This window comes from Leucoraja erinacea, chromosome 12 (assembly GCF_028641065.1).
Source record: "Leucoraja erinacea ecotype New England chromosome 12, Leri_hhj_1, whole genome shotgun sequence".
Classification (NCBI taxonomy): domain Eukaryota; kingdom Metazoa; phylum Chordata; class Chondrichthyes; order Rajiformes; family Rajidae; genus Leucoraja; species Leucoraja erinaceus.
The window spans coordinates 46,326,836-46,354,728 of record NC_073388.1 but is presented as its reverse complement, the minus strand read 5'-3'; the positions used below and the strand labels follow the sequence as shown (position 1 = coordinate 46,354,728).

At 45.0% G+C, this 27,893-nt stretch overlaps 1 protein-coding gene and 1 long non-coding RNA gene across 2 annotated transcripts; both read right to left on the bottom strand.

The window, feature by feature from the left end:
• Window positions 1-486: 486 nt before the first annotated feature.
• Window positions 487-5,114, bottom strand: LOC129702318 (uncharacterized). The gene is made up of 2 exons (XR_008724365.1): window positions 4,541-5,114; window positions 487-2,447 (listed from the first exon to the last, which is right to left on the bottom strand). It is a non-coding gene; the product is annotated as an uncharacterized LOC129702318 (long non-coding RNA).
• Window positions 5,115-12,409: 7,295 nt separating this feature from the next.
• slc25a5 (solute carrier family 25 member 5) lies at window positions 12,410-15,969 on the bottom strand. Its single transcript, XM_055644047.1, has 4 exons — window positions 15,708-15,969; window positions 13,862-14,345; window positions 13,632-13,772; window positions 12,410-12,832 (listed from the first exon to the last, which is right to left on the bottom strand). Exons 1-4 carry the CDS (start codon window positions 15,819-15,821, stop codon window positions 12,675-12,677), a joined length of 897 nt encoding a protein of 298 aa, XP_055500022.1. The 5' UTR covers window positions 15,822-15,969; the 3' UTR covers window positions 12,410-12,674.
• Between the last annotated feature and the right edge of the window lie 11,924 nt (window positions 15,970-27,893).

The following is a 27,893-nucleotide window of genomic DNA, read 5'->3' as shown; positions in this document are numbered from 1 at the left end:
TGATAACATAGTAGGATAAGATGGAACTAGTGTGAACGGGTGTTTGATGGTTAGTGTGGGCTCGATGGGTCGAAGGGCCTGTTTTTAATGTTGTATCCTTAAAATAAAATAAACTAACATATGCCTCATTTAAACAAACCACACCCTAGTAACCGGTGTGGACAAAGTAAACCTATTCAGTAAAGAAGGAATGCTATGTGGCTACAACAAGAAATATGACTTCAAGTTTATTAATGAAAGATTAATATACTTGCCAATCCTGTGAGGCATGACACTGCAACATTGCATAGGTTGACACTGGTAAAAATGACATAATCACGCGTTGAATAGCTGTTTGGTCCTTTGCCAAGTTCCGTGTAGTAAATAAAACCTATATTTCCTTTCATAAGGAAAATGTGTTAAAGGAGTGGATTCACCACACAACAAATCTATTATTTGCATGGTGCATGTTAGCAGTTGCAAAGTCAACACCCAACCTATATGAGATGTATTTATCATAATTAATATTTATTTGCTTCTGAAGACATTTTACCTTATTTGCATCCTAGACCCATCGAGGATCTTTGCTCAAAGCAGGATTAATAAAAATACAGCTTCAGTGAAATACATTGTGTTGTCTCAGGGTAATGAGTACAGAAGTTGACGTGTCATGTTGTGCAAGAGGTTGGTGTAAAGGATATTTGACGTAGTCCTTAGTCCTTCACTAAGTCTTTATTAAGACACTACATCCACACGTCCCAGCACTGACCACAACTGTCTACACACGTACTGGAACCTACAGGGGGAGGGTGCATGCAGATACTACACTTATACTACATAAGGTGGGAGTGTCAATATGGTAATGAGGTAACCACATATTTGGTTGCATGCATAACCATCTACAGATGGTATGGCCACATTTGGAGTGCTGTGTACAGATCAGGTTGCTCTGCTATAGGAAGGATGGGCTTTGGTGAATGCAATGTTCACCACATTTGGGGTTCCTTTCAATAAAAGTAGGCTGCAGGTTGCAGATTTGAAACTTTTGACGGCATCAATCCTGAACAACCTGACGTGGCACACCCTCATCAAGTTCAGCTATCCACAGTTACTGATCCATATCTGTTATCTGACATTTGCTAAATTATGCCAGACATGCCATAATCCTAGCCGATGGGTCCACAACATAGCCAATCTCAGCGAGGAGTCAGCACACTCTCTTCAACCTCTCTCATTACAAAGCTGCACTTCACCTCCAAGGACAAGTGGTGCAGCGGTAGAGTTGCTGCTGTACGTACAGCGACCCGGGTTCCATCCTGACTACCGTTGCTGTCTGTACGGAGTTTGTATGTTCTCCCTGTGACCGCATGGGTTTACTCCAGATGCTCCGGTTTCCTCCACCATCCCAAAGATATGCAGGTTTGTAGATTAATTGGCTGCTGTAAAATTGCCCCATGTGTATAGGATACTTGTCGATTCATTGACTTTGGTAAAAATTCTAAATTGTCCCGAGTGTTTAGAATAGTGGTAGTGTACGGGTGGTGGGTGGTCAGCGCAGACTCCGTGGTATATGGCATGTTTGTATCAAATGGCCTGTATGTCTAAAATCTAAACTTGCCACAAAACTGGAGCTACTACATAGAGTTAATAGGAAACTCTTCAGCTACTTATAGTTTGCTTTGTTGTCCCATGTACCGAGGTACAGTGAAAAGCTTTTGTTGTGTGCTAACCATGCTGCGGAAAGACCATACACGATTACAATTGAGGCATTCACAGTGTATAGATACATGATAAAGGGATTAATGTGAATAATGTTGAGTGAGGAAAAGCAGAGTTCAAGTAAGAAATACTGCCGTTGGTGTCGAGGTTTTAAAGAGAGTAAGGCCTGATCCACTTCATTGACCGGCACGCAGAGAGTCGCCTGGCGGGGGCTAATCTTGGATGGATTTTAGAACCATTAGCTGGAAGTAACCCTGACATCAGCGATCAAGCATGGAATCAGCTGGGACACAAGAAAACTTACAAATGGAGAGCAAGTGACCAGAAAATGAATTTGGAAGGAACCAAAGGCCGGAAAATAGGTGGGAAGGAAGATCGACGGCAGGTTATAATATACTTCAACACTAGAAGTTTAGTTTAGTTTATTATTGTCATGTGCACCAAAGCTGTTTGCGTGCTATTCTGTCAAAGACTATACATGGATACATTTCAAGCCATTCACAGAAAGCTGTCCAGAAGTCTAGGGTGTAAAGCAGATGAATTGAAGGCATGGACATCATCATGGAACTATGGGGTCAAGGAAAGAGCGTTCACGTCGCGGCCCTGTTTTTCACCACCGCGCACAACAAGCGCAAGACGGACACCATTGTGTGCAGATGCTGAGAAGTTTGTTCAGCTCTGGCTGAATAAACATCTAATCCTGTGTGTGGACTCGATAAGAAGAAGATCATGGAACCATGATGCAGTCACTAAATGAAGATTAAAGGGCAGGAATGACAATTCAGCATTACAAGTTATGGGGTCTTCAAATGAAGCTGAGGGGAATAAGAAGACAGCACAGTGGTGAATCATCAGTGCATAGCGACTGGGAGGGCGGTTGGTATATCAAGAAAGTCCAAGTGTTAAAAATCCCTCCTAGATTGGGTGTCCCAGTGATGCAGCATTAGAGCTGCTACCTTACAGTGCTCGAGACCCAGGTTCGATCCTGACTTCGGGTGCCGTCTGTTTGACGTTTGTACATTCTCCCTGCGACCGTGTGGGTTTTCTCCAGATTCCCACATTCCAATGATGTACAAGTTTATAGGTCAATTGGCTTCCGTAAATTGTCTCTATTATGTGGGATAGTACCAGTGTGCGAGACAATCGCTGGTCGGCATGGACTTGGTGGGCTGAAGGGCCCGTTTCCATGCTGTCTTTCTAAAGCCTAAAGAAGCAAAACAAAGCATTTCACTGTACCTAGATACAGGTGACAATAAAGTATCATTGAATTGTTGAGTGAATAACGAGTGAACTATAGACTTGGGACTTCAGCACCAGATGTCTCTGAAGGGAGAATTAATAGAAGAAGTGGTTAAGAAGACATATAGGATCCCTATTGCCTGTGGCACAGGGTACAGAAAAGAGGTCACACTAGACATCGGTTAGCCACAGCAAGGCTGCTTGATTTTGGTTGCCACATTCCAGGAAGGGTGTAAAGTCATTGGAGAGGGTACATGGAGACTAAGAGGATCTTTGCCAGGGAAAGTTTAGCTTAGCTGTTGTTTATTTTGGAATTGACAGTATGTAAAATTCCATGAGGCCCAGAGAGGATCTATTCCCCTCGGCAGAAAGTGCATTGAACCACAGTGCTCCGAAGTAAAGTATTTGCTGGGAATAAGGGCACGATGAAGGTTGTTGTTTCAAGGTCTGTCTGTGTGGGTCGCGGGAAACAAATAACTTATTCTCAGCAGCCACAGAGTTTGAACCTGTTATGACCAAGCGTCTTCGTCCTGAAATGTTGTCTGTTTCTCTTTCCGCAGAGGCGGCCTGATTTGCTTAATATTTTCCAGCATTTTCTGATTTTATGTTGATTTTATGTTTAGGTGCAGGCTCGAAGGGCCGAATGGCCTACTCCTGCACCTATTTACTATGTTTCTATGTTAGTTTGAATAAGGAATTGAGTTGGGGCTGTTCTTTTAACTTAGTAAAGTCATAGAACATCGAGCCAGAGTGGTGTAATGGTGGAGCTGCTGCCTTACAACATCAGAGTCGTGGGTTCGATCCTGACTATGGGTGCTGTCTGTATGGAGTTTGTACGCTCTCCCTGTGACCGTGTGGGTTTTCTCCGGGTGCTCCCAAACTCCAAACATTTTGTTCCTTTCCCAAACTAATCTCATCTGCCTGTACATGATCAATATGCTTCCATATTCAAGATTTAAGATTCAAGAGAGTTTATTGTCATGTGTCCCAGATAGGACAATGAAATTCTTGCTTTGCTACAGCACAACAGAATGTAGTTGGCATGAATACAGAACAGATCAGTGTGACCATATAGATAGATAGATAGATAGAATTTATTTGCCACACAACCAGGGTCGGTGGTATTTGGGTTGTCATTATATACCATTATATCAATATATACAAACATTAATAAATAAACAGATAACGTGTAAATAAACAGATAATGGGCTATTAATGTTCAGAGTTTGTTTGAGTTGAGTTTAATAGCCTGATGGCTGTGGGGAAGTAGCTATTCCTGAACCTGGTCGTTGCAGTCTTCAGTTTCCTGTACCTTCTACCTGAAGGTATTGGGGAGATGAGCGTGTGGCCAGGGTGGTGTGGGTCCTTGATGATGCTACCAGCCTTTTTGAGGCTGGCAGCATCCATTTGCTTTCCTAAAAATCTCTTAAAGGGCAATGTCGTATCTCCCTCCACCAACAACCCCCGGGCTTTAAATTTCGTTGTACATGGTTCATGTTACAATGACAATAAAGAAACTATTCTATTCTATTCAATGCGTTCCAGGCACCCACCGCCCTCTTAAATTTTAAATCTTAAACATCTTAAACTTTGCCCCTCTCACCTAAAAGCTGTGACCTCTAGTCTTTCATTAGGTGAATCAATCCTTCGAGCGGGGTAAAAACATATCTGGAAGGAATTGTGGCAAAGGGAAGGTTCCCTCACGTTCAACTAATCGGAGAAAAATGTGTAGATTAGTCATCACCGCCCGGCCTAACTGGCCTCCAGCTCCTTGGGTCCGGGTGAAACTCAGTGGGCGGGTGGTTGAGGGAGGAATGCATCATCACGGGGCGTGTGCAGGAGGAAACCGCAGTCTGCGGAATGACTCATTCTGCAGTGATATTGCCCAACTTCCTCTCGCTGTTCCGCAGCGGCTCTCCTGCCCAAAGATCCTATAGCAGAGCTATAAGATCTTTGCTCCTGCCCAAAGATGTTGCTGCCGGGCATCCACACTCGAGTGGCGCCGAGTCCCCCGCGGACATTAACACTCGCACCAGTCCGAGCCAGGTCTCGCTGCACAGCCTGTGATTGAGGGGAAAGCGGTGGGGGCAGCACGTTAGTTTGGTTGGCAATGAAATCACCGTGAAACCGACCAGGGCAGCTCACAAAGCGAGCCCACCAGCCTGTTTCATGCACCACTAGGATAGGAGCCCAGTTTGGCTGGGACAGCGCCAGAGACACGGGTGAAGTTTGCACGTGTGGTATTCGCACGGTCGCCCTGTAAAGGAAGCTTTCAAGAGAGAGCTAGATAGGGCTCTTAAAAATAGCGGAGTCGGGGGATATGGGGAGAAGGCAGGAACGGGGTACTGATTGGGGATGATCAACCATGATCACATTGAATGGCGGTGCTGGCTCGAAGGGCCGAATGGCCTACTCCTGCACCTATTGTCTATTGTCTAATCTTGGCAGGAAGAATGGTCCCGACCTTCGATGATCTTAGAGCGGAGAAAGATCTTTGGTCCCGACCCTAAACGCCACCTATCCATGTTCTCCAGGGGTGCTGCCTGACCCGATCACGTTCTCACTGTGCGAGTTTCCTCCCACATCCTAAAGACGATCAGGTTTGAGGTTCATTTGCCCCTGTAAGCGTCGCTCCAAAGCGTCGCGAGTGGATATAACAGTGGGATAACATGGAACTAGTATGAAAGGGTAATAGGGTCGAACTGCAGATGTTTAATAGGGTCGAACTGCAGATGCTGGTTCATACCAAAGATAGACACAGTGCTGGAGTACTTCAGTGGGTCATGCAGCATCTCTGGCGAGTTTATACCCGGGACTCTGCTTCAGACTGAAAGAAGGACGTGGAGGGGAAGGGGGTGAAGGAGAAAACTAGAGGCGAGAAAAGACCAGGGTAAATCAGGACTGGCAACAGATGACCTCGGGCAGGGTGGTGCCCTGGAAGGCCCATCGTTGGCTAGGGACGGTGTGATCCCAAGAGGGAAATATTCTTGTGAATAGTGGAGCTGGTTAAACGTTTAGGGTGGAGAGAGGGGGGCAAGTGGGGAGTGGTGGAGAAAATTAGAGAATTTGACCTGGGCTTCACTGATCTCTGAGTTTCTCCAGCACGTTGTCTATGTCTTTAGTGTGAGAGGGAGTTCGGCAGTTGGCACGGTGATGCTGTGACTCCACACTAACTTCAAATCAATATGGTCACCGCGTGTCAGAGGGGTTGCCTCTTGAACAGAAACCACCGCAATACTCTCAATCCCATCCTGATAAAATCTCAGTGCTAACAGAGTGCATTTCCACACATCCACATTGCAACATACATTGAAGCAATGCGATTACACCAGGCATTCCCTCTGGATGAAATATGACTAACTTCCACTCTGGTTTCGTGGTTTTTGAGGTTAATGTGGGAACACAGCCCCTTCCAGAGGGGGCGAGCGATGGTCTGTGAGAAGATACATCCTTCTACCGCTAATGATGTCCGTCAGAAGCATAAAAGGTTAGGATCAGTTACCTGGACCATGCTCTTTGTGGATTTGAGTTTCAGCATCCTTTTCTCAATTAAGTCATACAGCATTAAAAAAGGCTCTTTGGCACAAGTTGCCCACACCAGCCAAGATGCCCCATCTACACCAGTCCACGTCTGCATTTGGCCCATATCCCTACCCTATCCGTGCATGTGCCCAAAGGCTGTGTTGAAGGCACAATGCCAGATGCTGGTTTACAATTTTAAAAAAGTGCACGAGTAACTCACCGTGTCATGCAGCATCTCTGGAGGAGATGGATATGTGATGTTTCGGGTCGGAACCCTTCTTCCGAAAGGGTTAAATATTATTGTCAGTGAGGAAATGGGGATCTTGAGAAATGGGAGATGGTCCAGTGAAAAGCTTTTGTTGAGAACTATCCAGTCAAAGACTATACGTGATTACTTAAAACTGTCGATAGTGTACAGATAAAGAATACAACATTTATTGCAAGATAAATTTCAATGAAGTCTGATTAAAGATAGTTCAACAGTCTCCAGGGGTAGTTGGGAGTTCAAAACCGCACTCGTTGGTGAGAGGATGGTTCAGTTGCCTGATAACAGCTGGGAAGAAACTTCATGAATCTGGATGTATGCATTCTCAAATTTCTGTACCTCTTGCCTGATAGAAGAGGAAGTGGCGCTTAATTCATCCAGTGGCCATGCCGATGCAGGGTGAAATGTAGATAGTCAATGGAAGGGAGATTGATTTGAAATCTGTAGGTGAGTGTTGTTGCGGACATGCTGTACTTCCTAAGCCTTCTATGAAGTAGAAGATTGGTGTGCTATCCTGGCCATAGCTTTGATGTGGCTGGTCCAGGACAAATTACTGGTGATAGTTATTCCTACGAACTTGATGCTTTTCACCATCTCTACTTTGGTGCCATCAATGTATGTGTAGTGTTTCGTTTCCTGAAGGCAATCAATCTCCTTTGTCTTGCTGGTGTTAAGGGAGGTTGTAGTCTTGAAATCACGTTACAAGATTCTCAATCTTCTTGTACTCTTTCCAGTAATCTGTGAAATTCATTGCCATAGGTGGCTGTGGAGGCCAAGTCAGTGCATTTTATGGCAGTGATTGATCAGTTTGTGATTAGTAAGGGCGTCAAAGGTTATGGGGAGAGTAGACTCGATGGGCTGAATGGCCTAATTCTGCTGCTAAATCTCAGAGCATTATTGGAGTTGCAGTAAGCCACGTTAATGGTTTTTATTTTGTATGGGATGGGCATGCAAATGTGCACAGTGGCTGCTGGCTCAAATGCAAAGATAAGAGAGCTTTCTCATCTCTTAACAAATGTTTCCTTTGTTACCCTCACTCTATACTCCCAAAGCTGCAACAGCGACCAACTCTAACTACACGCTACAGAGAGCTAGATTAGAGGAGCTCCGATTCAGGCACCAAGAATCCCAAACATTTTTGACACGCTTATGGCTCACTGGGTGGCTGCCAAATATTGTAACTCAGACTGTTGAGTCTTGACAGCTTCCACTCATGTCCATTCCTGATGCATGCTTGCAAGCAATAACACCAAGTTTCAGCCAAGATACATGGCATGGGCTTAAGATAGCCCAGTGGGAAAGAATAAACCTCCTAACAGCCACTAAACCATTGCACAAATCACACCAATTCTTTGTTAATTTATGCAGAATTAAAAATAACCCCATTTTAGAATCCTCAACATTATCCCAATTTTATTTTCAACCCCACCAATAAAACTGACTACAGAAATATATTCACAGGTACTATTGCGACATTTAAGAATCATTTGGACAGGACAGGTTTAAAGGTATATGGGTCAAATGCAGGCAGGAAGGACTAATTCATATGGGACACGTTGGTCGGTGTGGGCAAGTTAGGCCAAAGGGCCTGTTTTTCCATGCCATAATTTTCATAAACTCGGTTACAAAGCTGCAATAATATCATACTGAAATGTCCGTTTGCTCTTTACACTACCACATAGTTATTAATATAAATGCAGAAATATACCACATACTTGCAAAGGGCCAGATCGCACTTAGCCCAGCCTGCATTGGCCACCTGGCTCCTGTGCAATAGAGACATGTGATTTGTGTCAATACTTCATTGTCATGTCTGCTCTGTAATCAGCTGCCAGGCCTCAGGCAGCATAGATGGAGGTTCTGCATCCCAAACAGCCAACACTCTGGCAAGGTGTGCTGTCAAACCGAGCTTCAGCAAACCACCAAATCCTAAATTGTTTAAAAAAATTTAAACAAACCTCTCACTTAAATCTTAACTTTTGCCATTGTCAAGTGAACAGAGTTCTCATACATAGATAAGTCAGGCAGCCAGAACCTTCCCAGTGTGGAAATGTTAGACAAGAGGGCATAGCTTTAAAATGAAATGAGTACGTTTAAATGAAATGCAGGGCAAGATTTTCGCAGATTCAGAAAAAGAAACAAGACATCAGCATTAAATAAACTGGTCAACTCTTGAGTTTTGCAGTTAAGATGGTGGGTGGCTAGAATGTGCTGCTCAGTGATGGTGGAGGCAGATAGTGGCGTTTAAGAGGTATTTAGACAGGAACGTGGATATGCAGGTTTGTGGATCATATGCAGGCCGAGATTACTTTATCTCGGCATCAGTTTCAGCAGACATTGTGGGCTGAAGGGCCTGTTCTATGAATGGGACCATGTCTTATGCTGCAGCCACAGTTGGCACAATGCTGAGGGGGCAGATAAAGTGTACTTGGCCTCACATCCCTCACCACAAAGAACCAGCCTGGGCTCAGTTAAGCCATTCAGGGCGCAGCAAGAAACAAGATTTGTCTGCCTCTTGTATATTCCGTATCTGCACACTCCATTTTGCCGATACAGAAGGAATGTGCTAAAAACTAGTACCATTGTACAAATCTGCCTGCCAGCACTCAATGGAATCCTGCCCATCAATTCTTTAAGACAAGCCTTTTGGTTTGTAACCCCGTATATAGATTATTGATCAGAAATATCAAATCAGCCAAGCTGGACAAAACCCAACACCAGTGACACTCGTCAGTTCACTGTGCATAGTATTGGTATCACAGAGTTCAAAGATAGACGATCGTTCTAAATTTACGAGAGTTCTCTCCTAGAAATGCGTTATCGGACCCAAGTCACAAGCACAAAATACTGGTCGAGCTGCTTTGGTGTATAAAGGAATAAACAACAGACTTAAATGTTGGGTCCTCAATCTTTTTATATTTAAAAAAAATGGAGCTTCAGTTCCACTAAATTTGAAAATATCAGTATTTCACCCGAGTTCTGATACAGGTTTTAGAATTTTACAGTTTCCAGTTGGTCAAAATGATGGAACAGAGGAAGTGCCCAGCCCACCCAAAGAAAGCCAATAAATGATTCTAATGGATGGAGAGCCTCAGGCAGAGATTTAAATAGCTTGGCAAAGAACTAGGGATGATTAAAAACACAATTTGGAATAATGTCCGAAAAGATGCTAGAATCAGATTCAGAAAATGAAACAAGACGCAAGCATAAACTAAACTGATCAATGCCAGATCTGCATATTCCCTGCACGGTCCCAACACAAGATTTTACTTTTAGTATTTTACTTTTGAAACTAGCCGCCATTTTGTTCTTTTATTACAAGGAATTTGCAGAAATTCCTAAGTTACCAAAAGTTAGGGAAACAGATTATTATGGAATAGTTCCATACCAGCTGTGCAAACTAAATTAGTCAACCCACTAAAAGCACAGGATAAAATGTTACAAAATGAATTAAAGACACTTTTGTATGGGCTCTAGATTAGCAACCCAAAACATATCGACACTGGAAAGCAAAAGGAAATGTCGAAAGAAAATTACTATCTCAATGCTTTCATATTTTCCTCAAACAAGCCAAACAACATGCAAACACTAACATTGTTACTTATTTTGTGGGGTTCCTTATTCTCACAAGCATCCTTTCTTTCAATGTAACCATCTTTCATGCAGGTAGGTTGTGTACAAGTTAAATAAAAAATTACTTGCCTATGGCCCATTAACTTGAAGGTGAAACATAATAGCAGAGCCCAGTGGCCCTTAAGGGCCTGTCCCACTGTACGAGGTAAGAGCTCTCCCGAGTAAGCTCGTGAAGATTTTTCTGAAAAATGTCCACAAGAGCCCCAAGTACCTACGACCGGCTATTACCATAATTCTCCGAGTTCGATTCAGGGGAAACTCGGGAGAACTCTTGAATTACCTCGTACAGTGGGACAGGCCCTTTAGTGTCTGCCAAGAATCATCAGTTAAATTCTCTTTGAATTATGATTTAATATTTAAACATCTTAGCCAATCCAACAAAAATCCACTATAAACAGGGCAAGCTAGAAATTCCCAGGCCAGAGAGCATCTGAGCTCCCAGAGCCATCGTATACGGCTCAATTGTAATCATGCCTTTCTGCTGACTGGTTAGAACGTAACAAAAGCTTTTCACTGTTCCTCGGTACACTTGACAATAATCTAAACTGACTATCTTGTACATTACTTCTGTGACATCATTGCTGCAAATCCAATGTTATTCACATACCAATCAGTTGTGGCCTTCAGGTCTTTCCCACGAGGTGCAAGCCTGTTCACTATTCAATAACTGTCCCAACTCAAGAATGCTGGAGCTGACCAGAGCATCACCATAACTACTGCTGACACCCATTAACGTTTATTCACCAAACATCCCTTTGTGATCCAGGTAAGAAATTTCTAAGCAAGCTGATGGAAATAAAATGAAGCCACATTCTTCATTACTCGAGATCAATAATTTAGTTCAAATAACCCACTCAAAATGTTTTAATGTCAGGTTATTTTTGTTAGGCAGTTACACACATGGTTTATAATGTATTCAACAATCCTTTCTTGTCAAACACTCATTCAGTAAAGTCAATATCAAATGATAATTAAGGATGTTGCAAAAGTCAGCTAAAGACACTGCAAGCTTCAAACTCAATCAAATCCAATTTAAACCAGGGTTTTGATGAAACTTAAGATTTACTTTTATACTGGACCTCAAAAATAAATTAAATTATCTATTGGGCCAGGCAATGTCTGGAAAGATCAAATGGCTACTTGGAAAGATATTTATTACACAGCAATAGGGTGGCTGCACATCTAGAATTTCACACCATTCCAATCGGTTACAAGTCAATCCAAAGATCAGCTGTCAGCGTGTTCCCCCGGCAGCTAAACCTCAATCTGCCATAAAGTAATCCTGGAAATGGACACTAATACTACACATTAAAGTATGTTCAGATCTAATGCACAACATTTGCTGCACAAAGAGACCTGGGAAAGTCTTCATTTGTATTACAAGATCAGTCACTGTATAGAGTTATAAAGAATAAGTGTTTATATAAAATAGAAGGCAGTTAACATTCTCCCCCCCCCCCCCCCTTTTAAAACACCTATATATGGAGGAAAAAATGTTCTTGGCAGTACAAAACCATAACTTGTGATTCAGGTGTCAGCTCATGCACCTGACATTGTAATCACAACTCATTAGGATTGAATGTCAAAGTTCAGACCATTGTGGGCTCCACCTTTCCTTGATCAAGGTTGCTTCTTGCATAACTTTCATTCATTTGTTCTATGTTCCTTCTGTCTCTCATTCTCCCGCTCCCCTGACTTAGTCTGAAAGAAGGGACTCGCCCCGTAACGTCACCTACGCCAGAGATTCTACCTCACCCAGTTACTCCAGAATTTTGTGTCTAGCTTTGGCGAAACATTTTGTTTCCTTGCTATCAAATCGTAATATACGTAATGCTGCACAGTGGTAGAGTTGATGACTCACAGAGAATAGCTATTTGAACAGGGAGCCGAAGGGTGTGCAGTATTTCAGAGAACTCCTTCAGATAAAGCATGACTCATCCCTGGAATGTGAAAGAGGAATACTAATTGCCAAACAGGCTAGTCCAATATGCTGGGTGACCAGGCCCTGTGAAAAGATGTACTCAGAAGTCACACGAATAAAGACTGCAACCATTTACACGGTCAATTTTATTTTTAGTTACAGTAATTTAAAAAGAGCAGACCGGCTGGATGAAGTGATTTAGTCCCATCATATGGAATGATACTAAGTGTACAGAGAATGATTGCGGTCACTTAACAAGGTCGCTTCATAACCCAAACCAGCAGATATTTACCAGATGGGTCCCTATAAATAGGTGTAATTTGATAAAGTCCATGAATGTACAAGATATGTTACAAGTACAACACTGGTTCACGCAACATTGACGTCTGTGACCATTTAAACAAATTTCTTGAATTCATCATACAAGACCAACACAAAAGCACCACCCATGCCTCTCAGCACATTGGACCAGGCACCTTTGAAGAAAGCTTTACCACCCTCATCTTTAAGGATCTTCTTCCAGCAGTTGATTGTTCCTGTGTACATGATGTCAGCTGGAAGCAGAAAAAAAAGTTTACTCCCTCAAAGCTCCAAACAAGTTTCCGTCCATCCAATGTTGCCCTCCCTTGCCCAATGTAGAGGGTTCTAAAAATCTATACAATGCATGCATGGAAAAATCAAAGATGGACACAAAATGCTGGAGTAACTCAGCGGGACAGGCAGCATCTCTGGAGAGAAGGAAGGGGTGACGTTTCACCCAAAACGTCACCCATTCCTTCGCTCCAGAGATGCTGCCTGTCCCGCTGAGTTACTCCAGTATTTTGTGTCTATCTATGGAAAATCAAAGCAGCTGCTTATCAAAATCTCAGAGTGACAATCTAAACCACACTGCCAAGAACAGCAGTTGAAAGTACGATCTTGCTGTTGTACATCACCTTCTCCCAGCCTCTGAAGGCCAGTATTAGCACCTCTGCACCAAAACCAGACAGCAAAGCAGCAAAAGTTAGAAACAAAGAATCACAGAAGTTGGCTGGTTAACAAAAGGACATAAAGTGCTGAAGTAGTTCAGGCAGCATCTCTGGAGACAACGAAGAAGCTTTTTGCTGTACCTCAGTACATATGTCAATAGGTCCTCTATTCGAAGCATCACCTATCCATGTTCTCCAGAGATGTTGCCTGGCCTGATGAGTTACTCCAGTACTTTGAGTCCTGTTCTGCAAAGCAGCAGCATGTCCTACTACCAGGTATATGCATCAGAGGTTGAAATATGCAGTACTCAATGTGCCACAAGTCCAACGGGCAGCATGAACAATATTCTACGTGTTCGCGGCCATTTAACAGTAGCAAACCCACCTCCTTTCCGCCCAGACTGCATCATCATACGACGTCTCACTGTGTCGAATGGGTAGGAAGTCACACCAGCCACAGCTGTGACAGTCTGAGCTATCATCCAACTGATCATAATATGGGTGTTGTGGGGATCTGGGAGCATTCCTGGGGAAAGAGAGAGGGGCAACACATTTTAAAATGATAGAGTGAACCTCGATAGCACGGATGAACGGACAAGGAGTTTCCAGGCTCACCTTTGGCAGTGTCGTAGATTCCAAAGTAAGCAGCCCGGTAAATGATGATGCCTTGTACGGACACGTTGAAGCCCTGGTACAGGCCCTTCAAACCATCCGACCTGAAGATCTTGGTAAGGCAATTAGCTAAACCAGAGAACTCTCGCTCTGCCCCGGTTTTGCCGACGTCAGCTGCCAGACGCGTTCGGGCAAAGTCGAGCGGGTAGACGAAGCAGAGGGACGTGGCACCAGCAGCACCACCGGAAGCCAGGTTACCCGCAAAGTAACGCCAGAATTGTGTCTTGTCAATGCCGCCAAGGAAGAACTGTTTGTACACATCTTTGAAAGCAAAGTTGAGGGCCTGGGTGGGAAAGTATCTTATCACATTGGCCAAATTCCCACGCCAGAAGGAGAGGAAACCTTGCTCTTTGGGGATGCGTACAACACAGTCAATTATGCCTTTGTATTGCTGTTCTACTGCGATCTGTCTGCTTGCATGTTGCACCTGTAACAGACAAGGTCAAGATGTAGAAGCAAGGAACTGTAGGTGTTAGTTTACACTAAAGTGCTGGAGTAACCCAGATGTTCTCCAGAGATGTAGCCTGACCCACTGAGTTACTCCAGCACTGTGACCTTTACGAAAACCCCCCACAAATTAACCTGGCTATCAAAATGCCCATTAAATCAAACACCAAGGTCAGATGTGACCGCCCCAAAACTATATATAAACACGGTGTAGATGTGAGTGGCTGGTCAGGAAGACTGGAAGCAAGCAGTAAGCCCGCCCACAAGCGCTAAGGTGACCCTGACTCGTCTTCCAGGTGGCCCTGACTCGATTTACAGGTGACCAGACACTATTTGACCTTCCCCCTGCACAGTTTTCTAGCAGACATTGTCCTTCCGGCAGCACCGGAGATGAGTTGGATACTGGACGTTTAAAGCACCGAGTGAGAGGTAGACACGGACAGATTTACACACACGGTGTGTAAAGGCGAGGCATCCTCGGCCTCTTCCAGATCCAACCCCTCTCCCTGTACTTTCGGCAGCCGGTCAATATGACCGCAGCAAGCCGGCTAAAGACCACAGTACGTGCACAAAGAGAAAGAGACAACTTCTGGGTGGAGAGGAGACGCAAAGGGCGCACATTGCAGTCTGCAGGCGAGGTGACCCGAGCGCATTCGGCCCCTCTAGCGCTGATAGTCCCCCCCCCCCTCACTTCGTCCGAAGGGGAAGGAAAGAAAAAGTCTGACGTCGCTTCCTCCTCTAGATCTTCCCGCCTCCGCAAACCGGCTACTCAACTCGAAAAGGGAACGGTTTTACAAAAGGCCAGCCCGATTATTAGTCCCGTTGTTCCCGCATCTGTGTGTGTGTGTCTCCCCCAGGGAGGATGTGGCGAAGCTGCAGTTGCCGAGAGGCGCCTCCTCCTCCATCAACGCCACCCGGCCCTGTCGTGTAGGCCGCGCTCCTTCTCCTTGCTACGACCTTGGTTGCCCTGCAGGGCACAATTTCTCTAAAGATATCCCAGTACAAAAAAACGCCAACAACCCAACTTGGCGCAGTGTGGACACGGGCACGGCCACAACGAGCCCAATCTCCAATTAGTGTAGAGTATCAGCACATTATCCGCACTGAGCCGGTCAGGGAAGGGAAGGGATGGGATGGGCTCAGCAGGAAGGATGAGCTCCATTTTACATCTAATGCCCTCCCTCACTCACTCACTCCCTCCAACGGTCTGGAAACGGAACACTTCCTCTTGGATGTGGCAGCCCCGTTTTTCACGCCTATTACCGGTCACTCACACACAACACGGGCCTGGAGCGGAGCATTGCGGCAAAGCAGCAAGGACAGGGAGGTGTGGATCACTTACCTGCAGCAACAGCTTCACTCTCTCGATGGGAGCCACTGCTGTCTTGGAGATTGCAGCGGCCACGCCGCCGGCTAGGAAATCCTTGCCGAAGCTCACAAGCCTGTCGGACGCCATGTTCGTGTCTGTTTGCTTGTTTGAAACGCGGGGTTATAATAATAATAATAATAATATTTCAGTGAGGAGATGGAGGGGGGAGTTTGACCGACTGAACGCCACTTGAGCCCGGTGCCGGCGTCGATGAAATGGCCGATGTTGCAGCGGAAGCGCGGCTTTAAGGCGGCGGGGAGGCCCGCGGGAGCGAGCGCGCGCGCGCCCCCGACCCCAGACCCGCGCTGGCCATTGGCGGGCGGCGGCGCGCCTCGCGGCCTCATTGGCTGCACCGGCGGGGCCCCCGCGGGAGGCTCGTGCACGCGGAGGGCGGTCCGCGCGGGCGCGCGTCGGGAGCATTGACACCAAAGATTCTATAGGATCTTTGATTGACACCGGTGGAGGGCGCGCGCACTGGGCATTGTCCAGGGAGAGCGGCCCGCGGGAGCGCGCACCTGCACAGGAGCCCAGGCCCGGGCTCTGCAATAGTAATACAGCCGCACAGTGCAATTCCCCGTAGCATTGGTACAGTTCCCGCCAAGGGATTCCCATACTAATCCCAATCAAAAATCCTAGAAACATAGAAAATAGGTGCAGGAGTAGGCCATTCGGCCCTTCGAGCCTGCACCGCCAATCAATATGATCATGGCTGATCATCCAACTCAGTATCCCATCCCTGCCTTCTCTCCATACCCCCTGATCCCCTTAGCCACAAGGGCCACCTAACTCCCTCTTAAATATAGCCAATGAACTGATCTCAACTACCTTCTGTGGCAGAGAATTCCACAGATTCTCCACTCTCTGTGTGAAAAATGTTTTCCTCATCTCGGTCCTAAAAGATTTCCCCCTTATCCTTAAACTGTGACCCCTTGTTCTGGACTTCCTCAACAACGGGAACAATCTTCCTGCATCTAGCAGGCGCTCCTCTAGTATCTTTGATCCCAATGGTCACTATTAGATGGAGGGGGAACCAGCAACATAATCCATATCCCCGAAGGACCGTCTGAGTTACTCCAGCACTGTGTGTCTTTCTTTTGTCACTAGCTTGCATTTGATTTAAAGCACACATGATATGCTGCAGTAACACAGTGAGTCAGGCAGTATTTCTAGAGGAAATGGATAGGTGACGTTTTGCGTTCTTCAGACACCACAAAAGAACTGCAGTCATACAGTACCAAAACATGCCCTTTGGACCAACTTGCCCATGACCACCAAGATGTCCCATCTGCACTAATCCCACCTGCCTGTTTGTGTTTGGCCCATAACCTTCTAAATCTTTTCTCTCCATGAACCTGTCCAAATGCCTTTTAAATGAGATGCAGATGCAAGAATCTTGACTAAAACACAAAGTGCTGGCGTCTGAAGAAGTGTCACCTAGCCATGTCCTCCAGGGATGTAGAAACTAGGAACTGCAGGTGCTGGTTTACAAAAAGACACAAAGTGCTAGAGTAACGCAGTGGATCAGGCAGCATCTCTGGATAATATGAAAGGCACCTGATCGAAACCTCACATATCCATGCCATAGAATAGAACCATAGAACATAGGTGCAGGAGTAAGCCATTCGGCCCTTCGAGCCAGCACCACCATTCAATATGATCATGGCTGATCATCCAAAATTAGTACTGTACCCTGTTCCTGCTTTCCCCCATATCCCTTGAGCTAGTAGCCGTAGGAGCTATATCTAATTCTCTCTTGAAAACATCCAGTAAATTGGCATTGCCTTATGTGGCAGAGAATTCCATCGGAGATGCTGCTTGATCCACTGAGTTACTCCAGCACTTTGTGTTTTACTCGAGATTTCAGCATCTGCAGTTCCTTGTGTCTCCTGATGGTCTCCATCCCAGGGTACTTAACAAAGTGGCTCTACAAATCTGCATTGGTGATAATTGTCCAATGTTCTATAGCTTCAGGATCAGTTCCTGTGGATTGGAGGATAGCTAATGTTATCCCACCTTTTAAGAAAGGCGGGAGAGAGAAAACAGGAAATTATAGACCAGTTAGCCTGACATCGGTGGTTAGGAAGATACTGGAGTCAATTATAAAAGATGAAATAACGGCACATTTGGATAGCAGTAACAGGATCGGACCGAGTCAGCATGGATTTACGAAGGGGAAATCATGTTTGACTAATCTGGAATTTTTTGAGGACGTAACTAGGAAAATGGACACGGGAGAGTCAGTGGATGGAGAGCTAGTGTACCTGGACTTTCAGAAAGCATTTGATAACGTCCCACATAGGAGATTAGTGGGAAAAATTAGGGCACACGGTATTGGGGGTAGAGTGCTGACATGGATAGAAAATTGGTTGGCAGACTGGAAACAAAGAGTAGGGATTAACGGGTCCCTTTCAGAATGGCAGGCAGTGACTAGTGGGGTACCGCAAGGCTCGGTGCTGGGACACAAAGCTGAATGGCAGTGTGAACTGTGAGGAGGATGCTTTGAGAATGCAGGGTGACTTGGACAGGTTGGGTGAGTGGGCAGATGCATGTCAGATGTGGTTTAATGTGGATAAATGTGAGGTTATCCACTTTGTTAGCAAAAACAGGAAGGCAGATTATTCAAACTGGGAAAAGGGGAAGTACAACGGAATCTGGGTGTCCTTGTTCATCAGTCAATGAAAGTAAACATGCAGGTATAGCAGGCAGTGAAGAAAGCGAATGGCATGTTGGCCTTTATAACAGGAGGAGTTGAGTATAGGAGGAAAGAGGTACTTCTGCAGTTGTATAGGGCCCCAGTGAGACCACACCTGGAGTATTGTCTGCAGTTTTTGGTCCCCTAATTTGAGGAAGGACATTCTTGCTATTGAGGGAGTGTAGTGTAGGTTTACAAGGTTAATACCTGGGATGGCGTCATATGCTGAGAGAATGGAGCGGCTGGGCTTGTGTACTCTGGAGTTTAGAAGGATGAGAGGTGATCTTATTGAAACATGTAAGATTATTAAGGGTTTGGAGACACTAGAGGCAGGAAACATGTTCCCCATGTTGGGGGAGTCCAGAACCAGGGGCCACAGTTTAAGAATAAGGGGTAAGCCATTTAGAACAGAGACGAGGAAGGACTTTTTCTCACAGAGAGTTGTGAGTCTGTGGAATTCTCTGCCTCAGAGGGCGGTGGAGGTCGGTTCTCTGGATACTTTCAAGAGAGAGCTAGATAGGGCTCTTAAAAAAAGCGGAGTCAGTGGATATGGGGAGAAGGCAGGAACGGGGTACTGATTGGGAATGATCAGCCATGATCACATTGCATGGTGGTGCTGGCTCGAAGGGCCAAATGGCCCACTCCTGCACCTATTGTCTATTGTCTTGCATTTTTCTTATACCCATTCACATGATACTCAATGAGTCAGACTGCGGCTTTCAAAGTTAGTGTCAACTTTTTTAGTAATAGTAATCAAATCAAGGGTCATGCAAAAAGGAAATTAGAGGTTTTTTTGTTTTGAGTCTTTGCAATATGTTGCTGACTTTTACAAAATGTGTTGTAGGGGATTTATTGTTTTGGGTCAAGTTCTGGTCAGTGAAAAGTCTCCTTCATTCTTTTCCTGTTTCTGATCCTTGTTATTGTTTCTTGTCCCCTGTATTTTAGTCTTCTAATTAAGAGGAATATGCAGGTAGACAGAAATGCTGGAGAAACTGAGCGGGTGAGGCAGCATCTATGGAGCGAAGGAAATAGGCGACGTTTCGGGTCTCAGACCTGAAACGTCGCCTATTTCTGTCGCTCCATAGATGCTGCCTCACCCGCTGAGTTTCTCCAGCATTTTTGTCTACCTTTGATTTTCCAGCATCTGCTGTTCCTTCTTAAACAAGAGGAATATGCAAGTCTTTTATTCCACTGATTGTTTTTTTGCAGTATTTTATTATTCAGGTTTGCTTTTGAGCCACAAACTTACATGATCCAGATTTAGGTCATGTTTAGAATATACTCTATTAGTTTTTATTGGGGTGCAGAAGATGGCATTTAGGTCCTGTTCTTCAGACGAGTTCCCCTTTAAAGACAAATAGTAGGCGGCGAGCATAAGAAGATTACGAGTTTAAATTGAAGGCTGGAGATTTGATTGCATGTGCCCAGAACTCATTTTCATACAGTGCTCTGTGATATCTACATTGCCAAGCACAGTCTATCAGATGTGATGCAAAATTAAGGCATTATTTACCAAACTGAAAAATAATAAAAAGGAACAATTTGAGGAGCAGAGAAGGTGTGATTGAAGTAGAGTAACCTTGATTCTGGGGTTGTAAGGCATGAAGGTTGATCCCATTTGCTTTGTGGATTAGCTCAACTCCAGCTGGTAGCTTGCAGCAGGTGAGTGATGTTATTGTAATGCAGTCTAGGGTTTGTACCGGCTGAGTTGTACTCGGCTCTGTGGGACTGGGTGGGCCCGGACCTGCTGGTAGTGTACAACGACATGCTTCTAGCAGGCAGCATGTCAGACTCCATGAGGAAAGGCAGCATTACCCTAATCTACAAGCAGAAGGGGGAGAGGAAGGATATAAAGAATTGGAGACCCATAACATTGTTGAATGTAGACTACAAGATCCTGTCTAAGGCCATCGCCAACCGGGTCAAGTCTGCTCTGGGACGGGTAATCCACCCGGACCAAACCTGTGCTGTACCTGGCAGGAAAATCTCAGACAGCCTAGCGCTGCTGAGAGATACCATTGCCTACGTGCAGGACAGACGGGTGGATGCCTGCCTAGTCAGCTTGGACCAGGAGAAGGCCTTCGACAGGATATCGCACACGTACATGAGGGACGTGCTCTCTAAAATGGGGTTTGGGGAGGGAATCCGAAATTGGATCAAACTGCTCTACACCAATATCAGTAGTGCAGTCCAAATCAATGGGTGGGAATCAGACAGTTTCCCTGTAAGGTCTGGAGTCAGGCAGGGTTGCCCTCTCTCTCCTGTCTTGTTTGTCTGCTGTATTGAACCTTTTGCCGAGTCCATCAGGAAGGATGCGAGCATAAGAGGAGTGACATTGCCAGGCAGTGGGGGCATTCAAGTAAAGACCTCCCTGTACATGGACGATGTCGCCGTCTTCTGCTCGGATCCAAGGTCGGTCCGCAGATTGATCAGCATCTGCGACCAGTTTGAGTCGGCCACGGGAGCCAGGGTTGCCCACCTCTTTGCAGAGTGTGGGTTTGCAAAAAGAGTCTGGAGAGGTATGCAAGGGTCCCTGGAACGATTTATCCCGAACAGCTCCGTCACAGAGGACTCTGTGATCTACGGACTGTTCCCAGGGACACATTCAGAGACTGACATCGAGTGCTGCTGGAGGGTCATCAACTCGGTCAAAGACGCTCTTTGGTCTGCCCGAGCGTTGCTCACCACCCAGCAGAGCGAGATGTCCGTCAGGGAATGTTGCCGACTGGCCCACTGCAGACTGCAGGAGTACGTGCTAAGGGACTCGCTGAAGCTTGGTGCAGCCAACGCCAAGGCTCGGTGGGGGAGGGCCACAGTCTAGGGTCCTTCCGCTGCTGGACATGGGGGGCACGGTATGGTGGAGACGCCCCTCAAATTAAATTAAGGGAAGGTATCCCACGCCAGGGGGCCACATGAGTGGCACGGGTGGGGGACATTATTTGTGGAAGTGAAAATGTCAAATGGGATTTTCGCACTGTAAACACTGTATATATTTATTACTTGGACAGGGGCCACAGAGTGGCACGGGTGGGAGACTGTTGGGTGAAATTTGAAAAATGTTAAAAAATTGTACTGAAAAAACTTGTATAGTCTCCGAAAATGTCGGATGAATTTTGTTTTGTTTGAATGGTTCAGGAATTGCATATATTTATCAATGAATAAAGTCTATTTTGAAATTAAAAAAAAAAAAAAAAAAAAAAAAAAAAAATGCAGTCTAGGGTTTGTAATGCAGTCTAAGGATTGTTGTAATGCATGCCGGATATTGAGGGGCAAAGTCCTGTGAACACACTCCACAAACAAGGGAAGGAATATCCCCACAAGGGGCTATATGAGTGACAAGGGTGTTCTCTATAAAGATAGGCACGAACACCACTATGACACAGATATAGACCCAAAGTGCTGGACTAACTCAACGGGTCAGGCAGCATCTCTGGAGCACATGGATGGGTGGCATTTCGGTTCGGGACCCTTATTCTGATTAAAAGTAGGGGGTGGGGAGGAGAAAGAGTTGGAGGTGAGAAAAGACCAGCACAATCAGATCAGGGACCTTTCTTATCGGCAACAGATGACCTCAGGCAGGGTGGTGCTCTAGTATGACACTATTGAATGTATAGACACTGAGAATGTATGAAGAGTTTTTGTGAAGTTTTTGTTATGTATTTGATTTGTATTCTGAATAAAGTTTATTCAATATAAGTCTAAATGCTATATATATGAGGTAAACTGAAAGAAGTATTGTGGGCAATGATGCATCTTTGCTTAATACCAGTCTGCCCATAGAACAGTACAGTACAGGAACAGGCCCTTTGGCCCACAATGTCTGCCGAACATCATCTAATCTCCATCAGAACCCCTCTCTTCCTAAATGCATGTATATCTTATCCCTTTTCACATATCTCAGCCAGAACTCCTGCAATTTTTTCTCATGGTTCCCACAGTTTCCTAGGATAAATCTGATCCTAGGATAAATCTGATCCAGTGGAGTTATCTATCTTCATATGTTTTAATAAATCCAGAACATCCTCAACTGCAATACAGACTAATCTCAAGACATTGTTATTAACATTCCGAAGTTCCCCAGCCTTCATGTCCTTCTCCATGGTTAAAATAGTGGAGAAATATTCATTGAGGACTTTGCCCATCTCCTGTGGCTCCATATAGAGGACCACTTGGTTTCTGAGGGGCCCTATTCTCTTTCCAGTTACTATTTCCCCTTAATATACTTCTTCTACAGTCTAAAGTTGTAAGACAACTTGTTCTGTTTGATCTTCTGTTTGTGCACGCCAGGTTGATTGCATTCATCGAAACAGGGTGGACCACGTGAAGGTTGCAATCTCCCACCCCCCTTAATATACTCATAACATCTCTTTGGATTCTCCTTAATCTTATTTGTCAGAGCAATCTCACACCCCCTTTTTGCCTTCCTAACTCCCTTCTTAAGCATCCTCCTTGATCCCCATTACTCCTCCAGGGACCCATGTTTTCTTTTTCCTGACCACAGCATAAATTTCTCTCATTATCTAGGATTACTTATTCCCACCTGCCTCGATCTCTCGTTATCGCACGTTTAAAAGCCTTGCACTCTGTGGATATCCCTTTGCCGGCTAGCTTACAGTGTATGTGGACTTTCAGAAGGCCTTTAATAAAGACCCAGAATAGAGGTTAATGTGAAAAATTATAGCCTATCGAATTGGGGGTAAACTGGAATGGGTTGAACTGGTTAATAGACACAAAACAGAGAATAGGGGTGTGAGGGTCTTTTTGCATTGTAGACACTAGCTACAGGGATACCACAGGAATCAGTGCTTGTGTCTGAAAATAGTGACCACCAGGTCAATAAAAGCATCTGCCCCACAACTATCAGGCTGACTAACACTACACAACACTAACTTCAACTACAATCTTCTGTGGACTGTCTTTATTTGCACTAAGGAAGTTGGGTTTTTTTGTGTACTAGTAGTATGGTTATTCATTTACTGATTTGTAATTTATTATACATTAACTACACGTATTGTCCTCACGGGCGTGTTATGCTGCTGCAAGTAAGAATGGAATTGTTATGTTGTCGGTACATATGTCGGTACATATGACAATTAAACATTCTCAACCTGGCTCTTGACTTGTGACCTCTCTATTCACAATACATATTTGATGTGGGAACTGAATATAATATTTCTAACTCTGCCAATAGCTTGAAACTGGCTATAAATGTAAGTTAGAAAGGAAATGGTATGTTAGCCTTCATTGCAGGAGGGTTTGATGGACCAGTTCAGATTGATTAACAGATGCAGCATGGAAACAGTGCCTTGGTCCACAGAGTTCATGCTGACCATCACTTGGGGGGAACCAGCAGGTTGTGGCAGAGTTTGTGGGTTTTGGATACACTGTTTAATTTAATTTTGAGATAAGGACTGGAAACAAGTCCTTCGGACCACTTATTCCTAGCCGACCATCAATCATCTGTTCACATTAGTTCCATGTTATCCCACTTCCTCTTCCACTCCCGACACACTATGGGAAATTTATGGAGGCCAATTGATCTACGAACCCGCATGCCTTTGGGATGTGGGAGGAAACCAGAGCGCCCAGAGGAAACCAATGCCGTCACAGAGAACATGCAAACCCCACACAGACAGCACCCAAGGTCAGAATTAAACTCGGGTATCTGGAGTTTTGAGGCAGCGGCTCTACCAGCTGTGCCATTGTGGCATCCTCCCTACTGTATGCAAACTCCACACTGTCAGCACTCGTGGTCAGGATCAAACCCGGGTCTCTAGCGCTATGAGGCAGCAGCTCTACCACTGTGCACCCGATCTGTTGAAGAATTTTGCTTTGTACCATCTTGTGGACTTTAATCCGTATTTTGTATTATCTGCACTGATATTGTTATTACCATTTTGCTTCTTTCCTGCTCTGCTGCAGTTTGATACCGCGTGTTACGTTTGGATGTGGTTCAGGTATCAAAGAGTCTTTGTAATCCATACTGACAGGCTGGTTCCCTGTTATGTAGCAGCAGTTTGTAGAAAGAAAGACCACAGAGAGAAAACAAATCTTTACCGAACATGAAATGTGCAGCCTACCATAAGTAAATCATGTGTTAAATCTGCAGCAAAAAATACCAGGATCATAACATGAACAAACTTAATATGATTTCAATGGAGAATGTATTTTCAGTGACGGGATAAATTCCATCCTAATTAAGAGTCATACTGTCAATGCAACTTGTCACTTTTATATTTATTGAATTTACTGATCATTCGTTCTACATTAATGATCACAATATTGGGCCTGTCCCACTTAGGCGATTTTTTCAGTGACTACAGGCGACTAGGCTGTTTTAACATGGTCGCGAGGTGTTCTAGTCGCCACTTTTTCAGCGACCTGCTACGACTGTGACAGTCGCCGAAAAAAATCGCCCAAGTGGGACGACCCTTAAATACAACACTGTTTAAACTAGGAAACCATACATTTCAGTGCAGCAGGTTACATATTTTAAATGAAAACACAGTTAATTTTAAAACATTATAAATCTGTCCATTGGCTTATGTTTAAATCAATGAAATATGGTTGCTTTGAAATATAGAAACAAGATAAATAGCAGGAGTGGGCCACACTGCTCTTCGAGCCAACTCGGCCATTCAATACTGTGTGTGGCTGCTTCAAGCTGTGCGTAGAGCCAAAGCAGGTGTCAAAGCCAAGTGTCACTACCAGTGGCGGATTGGCCAGAGTGTCGGCTTGCCCGATGGCAAGTGGGCCCCTGATGAAGTGATAGCAAGAGATGGCACGTGGGCCCCTGTTAAATGAATGCATTGTAGTTGTGGGTGGGCCCCCTTTGTCTCCTGGCAACCAATATTTTTAGACCCAGTCCGCCACTGGTCACTACCTGCTGAGGTTCTATCTGTCCCTGGTGTTGCAAATGATGGGCCTGGCACAGATGCCGCACAATGTGCCAGTCAGCTGGACATTGCCGCACCACCAGTCCTTTTTGGAAAGGTTGTTCCGGACCAACACCTTTGACCACAGGTCCATCAGGCAGTGGTCAGCAAGGAACATCCTGCAGGGAAATGACTCCATGGATCCTGTGGCGTGGTTCCCAGAGCAGACTGTGTGGGGTTTGCATGTTCTCTGTGACGGCATGGGTTTCCTCTGGGCGCTCTGGTTTCCTCCCACATCCCAAAGACGTTCCTGGTTCGTAGATCAATTGGCCTCTATAAGTTTCCCATAGTGTGTAGGGAGTGGAAGAGGAAGTGGGATAACATGGAACTAATGTGAACAGATGATTGATGGTCGGCTTGGAATAAGTGGGCCGAAGGACTTGTTTCCATGCCTTATCTGTAACTTAAACTAAACAGTGTATCCAAAACCCACAAACTGCCACCACCTGCTGGTACCCCCCAAGCCACATATCACATATCCTGCTTTGGAAATATAATCACTATCTTTTCTTCATCATTGGCCTGAATCCTGGAACTCCCTGTCTAAACTCTCTTGTTTCTACAAACAAAAGGGAGGGAAATTGAATTATTTTTAAAGGGCATCTGCGCTGTTGACTTCCTGAAAGAAAAGTGTATGCTTAAAATTAGTTTAGGATAAATGTCTTCACTCAGAGGATGGTCAACATTTAGAATTCTCTGTCTCAGGATATTATTAAAAACAACTCCGGTAATATTTAGATAGCTAGGTAGATAGAAGATTTACAGCACAGCACAAGAACAGGCCCTTCGGCACACAATGTCTGTGCCCAAGATGATGCCAAGACCAAATATATTCTACCTGCACATAATATCAGGGGTGTGATATTATGCCACTGATCAACTGGATTGTACGAGGAAAATGACAGGAAAATGCTTGGGAGTAATTGGATGAAAAATCCTCCGTTATTTAAAAATCTACATTTTAAATGATCTTAATGTCATATGCCCCCTGGTGGACAGTCACAAACATCATGGACTTCATCAACTTCTCTATCTCCGCTACATTGACGACTGCATTGGTACTACCTCCTGCACCCATGCAGCACTCATGGATTTCATCAACTTCACCACCAATTTCCATCCTGCATTCAAATTACTTGGACCTTCTCCAACACCTCCCTCGCCTTTCTTGATCTCACAGTCTCCATCACAGGAAATAGACTATCGACTGATGAAAATTGCAAACCCACTGACTCCCACAACTATTTCGACTACACTTCTTCCCACCCTGCTTCCTGCAAAGACTCTATCCCCTACTCCCAATACCTCCGTCTATGCCGCATCTGCGTCCAAGATGAGGTGTTCCGTACCAGGACATCTGAGATGTCCTCATTCTTTAGGGAACGGGGATTCCCCTCTCCCATCATAGATGAGGCCCTCATTCGTGTCTCCTCGGTACCCCACAGCTCCGCCCTTGCTCCCCCTAGTCTCAACAGAGACAGAGTCCCCCTAGTCCTTACCTTCCACCCCATCAGCTATCGCATGCAACACATAATCCTCCAATATTTTCGCCACCTCCAACGGGATCCCAACACTAGTCACATCTTCCCATCTCCACCCCTTTCTGCAGAGACCGTTCCCTCTGCAACTCCCTGGTTAACTTATCCCTTCCCACCCAAACCACCCCCTCCCCAGGTACCTTCCCCAGCAACCGCAGAAGATGTAACACCTGTCGCCATACCTCCTCCCTCGACTGTTCAGGGACCCCGACATTTCTTTCAGGTAAGGCAGAGGTTCACTTGCACCTCCTAAAACCTCATCTACTGTATCTGTTGTTCACGATGTGGACTCTTGTACATCGGCGAGACCAAACGTAGACCAGGCGATCGTTTCGCTGAACATCTTCGCTCAGTCCGCCTAAACCTATCTCCCGGTTGCTAAACCCGTTAAGTCTCCTTCCCATTCCCACACTGACCTTTCTGTCCTAGGTCTCTCCCATTGTCAGAGTGAGGCTAAACACAAATTGGAGGAACAGCATCTCATATTTTGCAGTAGTATGAATATTGATTTCTCTAACTTCAAGTAACCCCAGCATTCCTTCTCTCTCTATACGTCCTCCACCCAAGTCACACCAGCTTCTCGTTTTCATCTAACAAACAGCTACCAATGGCCTGTTTCCTTTAGCATAGTTACTTTTTTTGCATATCTTTCATTCATTGTTCTTATCTCTCGACATCATCGTCTTTATCTCTCATTTCACCTTTTTCCTAACCAGTCTGAAGGAGGGTCTCAACCCGAAACGTCACCCATTCCTTCTCTCCAGAGATGCTGCCTGTCCCACTGAATTACTCCAGCTTTTTGTGTCTATCTTCGGTTTAAAGCAGCATCTGCTGTTCCTTCCTACACAAATGCTAAGACACAAAATGCTGGACTAACTCAACGGGTCAGGCAGCATCTCTGCAGAAAAGGAATAGGGAGAGTTTCGCCTGGAGACCCTTCTTAATAATAATAATAATAATAATATCTTTTATTGTCATTGCACATAAGTGCAAC

Excerpts from the sequence above, each read along its gene's own strand:
- slc25a5 (XM_055644047.1), bottom strand. The coding sequence starts at position 15,821 with ATGGCGTCCGACAGGCTTGTGAGCTTCGGCAAGGATTTCCTAGCCGGC. Across the intron at positions 14,346-15,707 it reads GAGTGAAGCTGTTGCTGCAG|GTGCAACATGCAAGCAGACA; the intron begins GTAAGTGATCCA and ends TGTCTGTTACAG. Across the intron at positions 12,833-13,631 it reads GCAGTCTGGGCGGAAAGGAG|CTGACATCATGTACACAGGA; the intron begins GTGGGTTTGCTA and ends TTCTGCTTCCAG.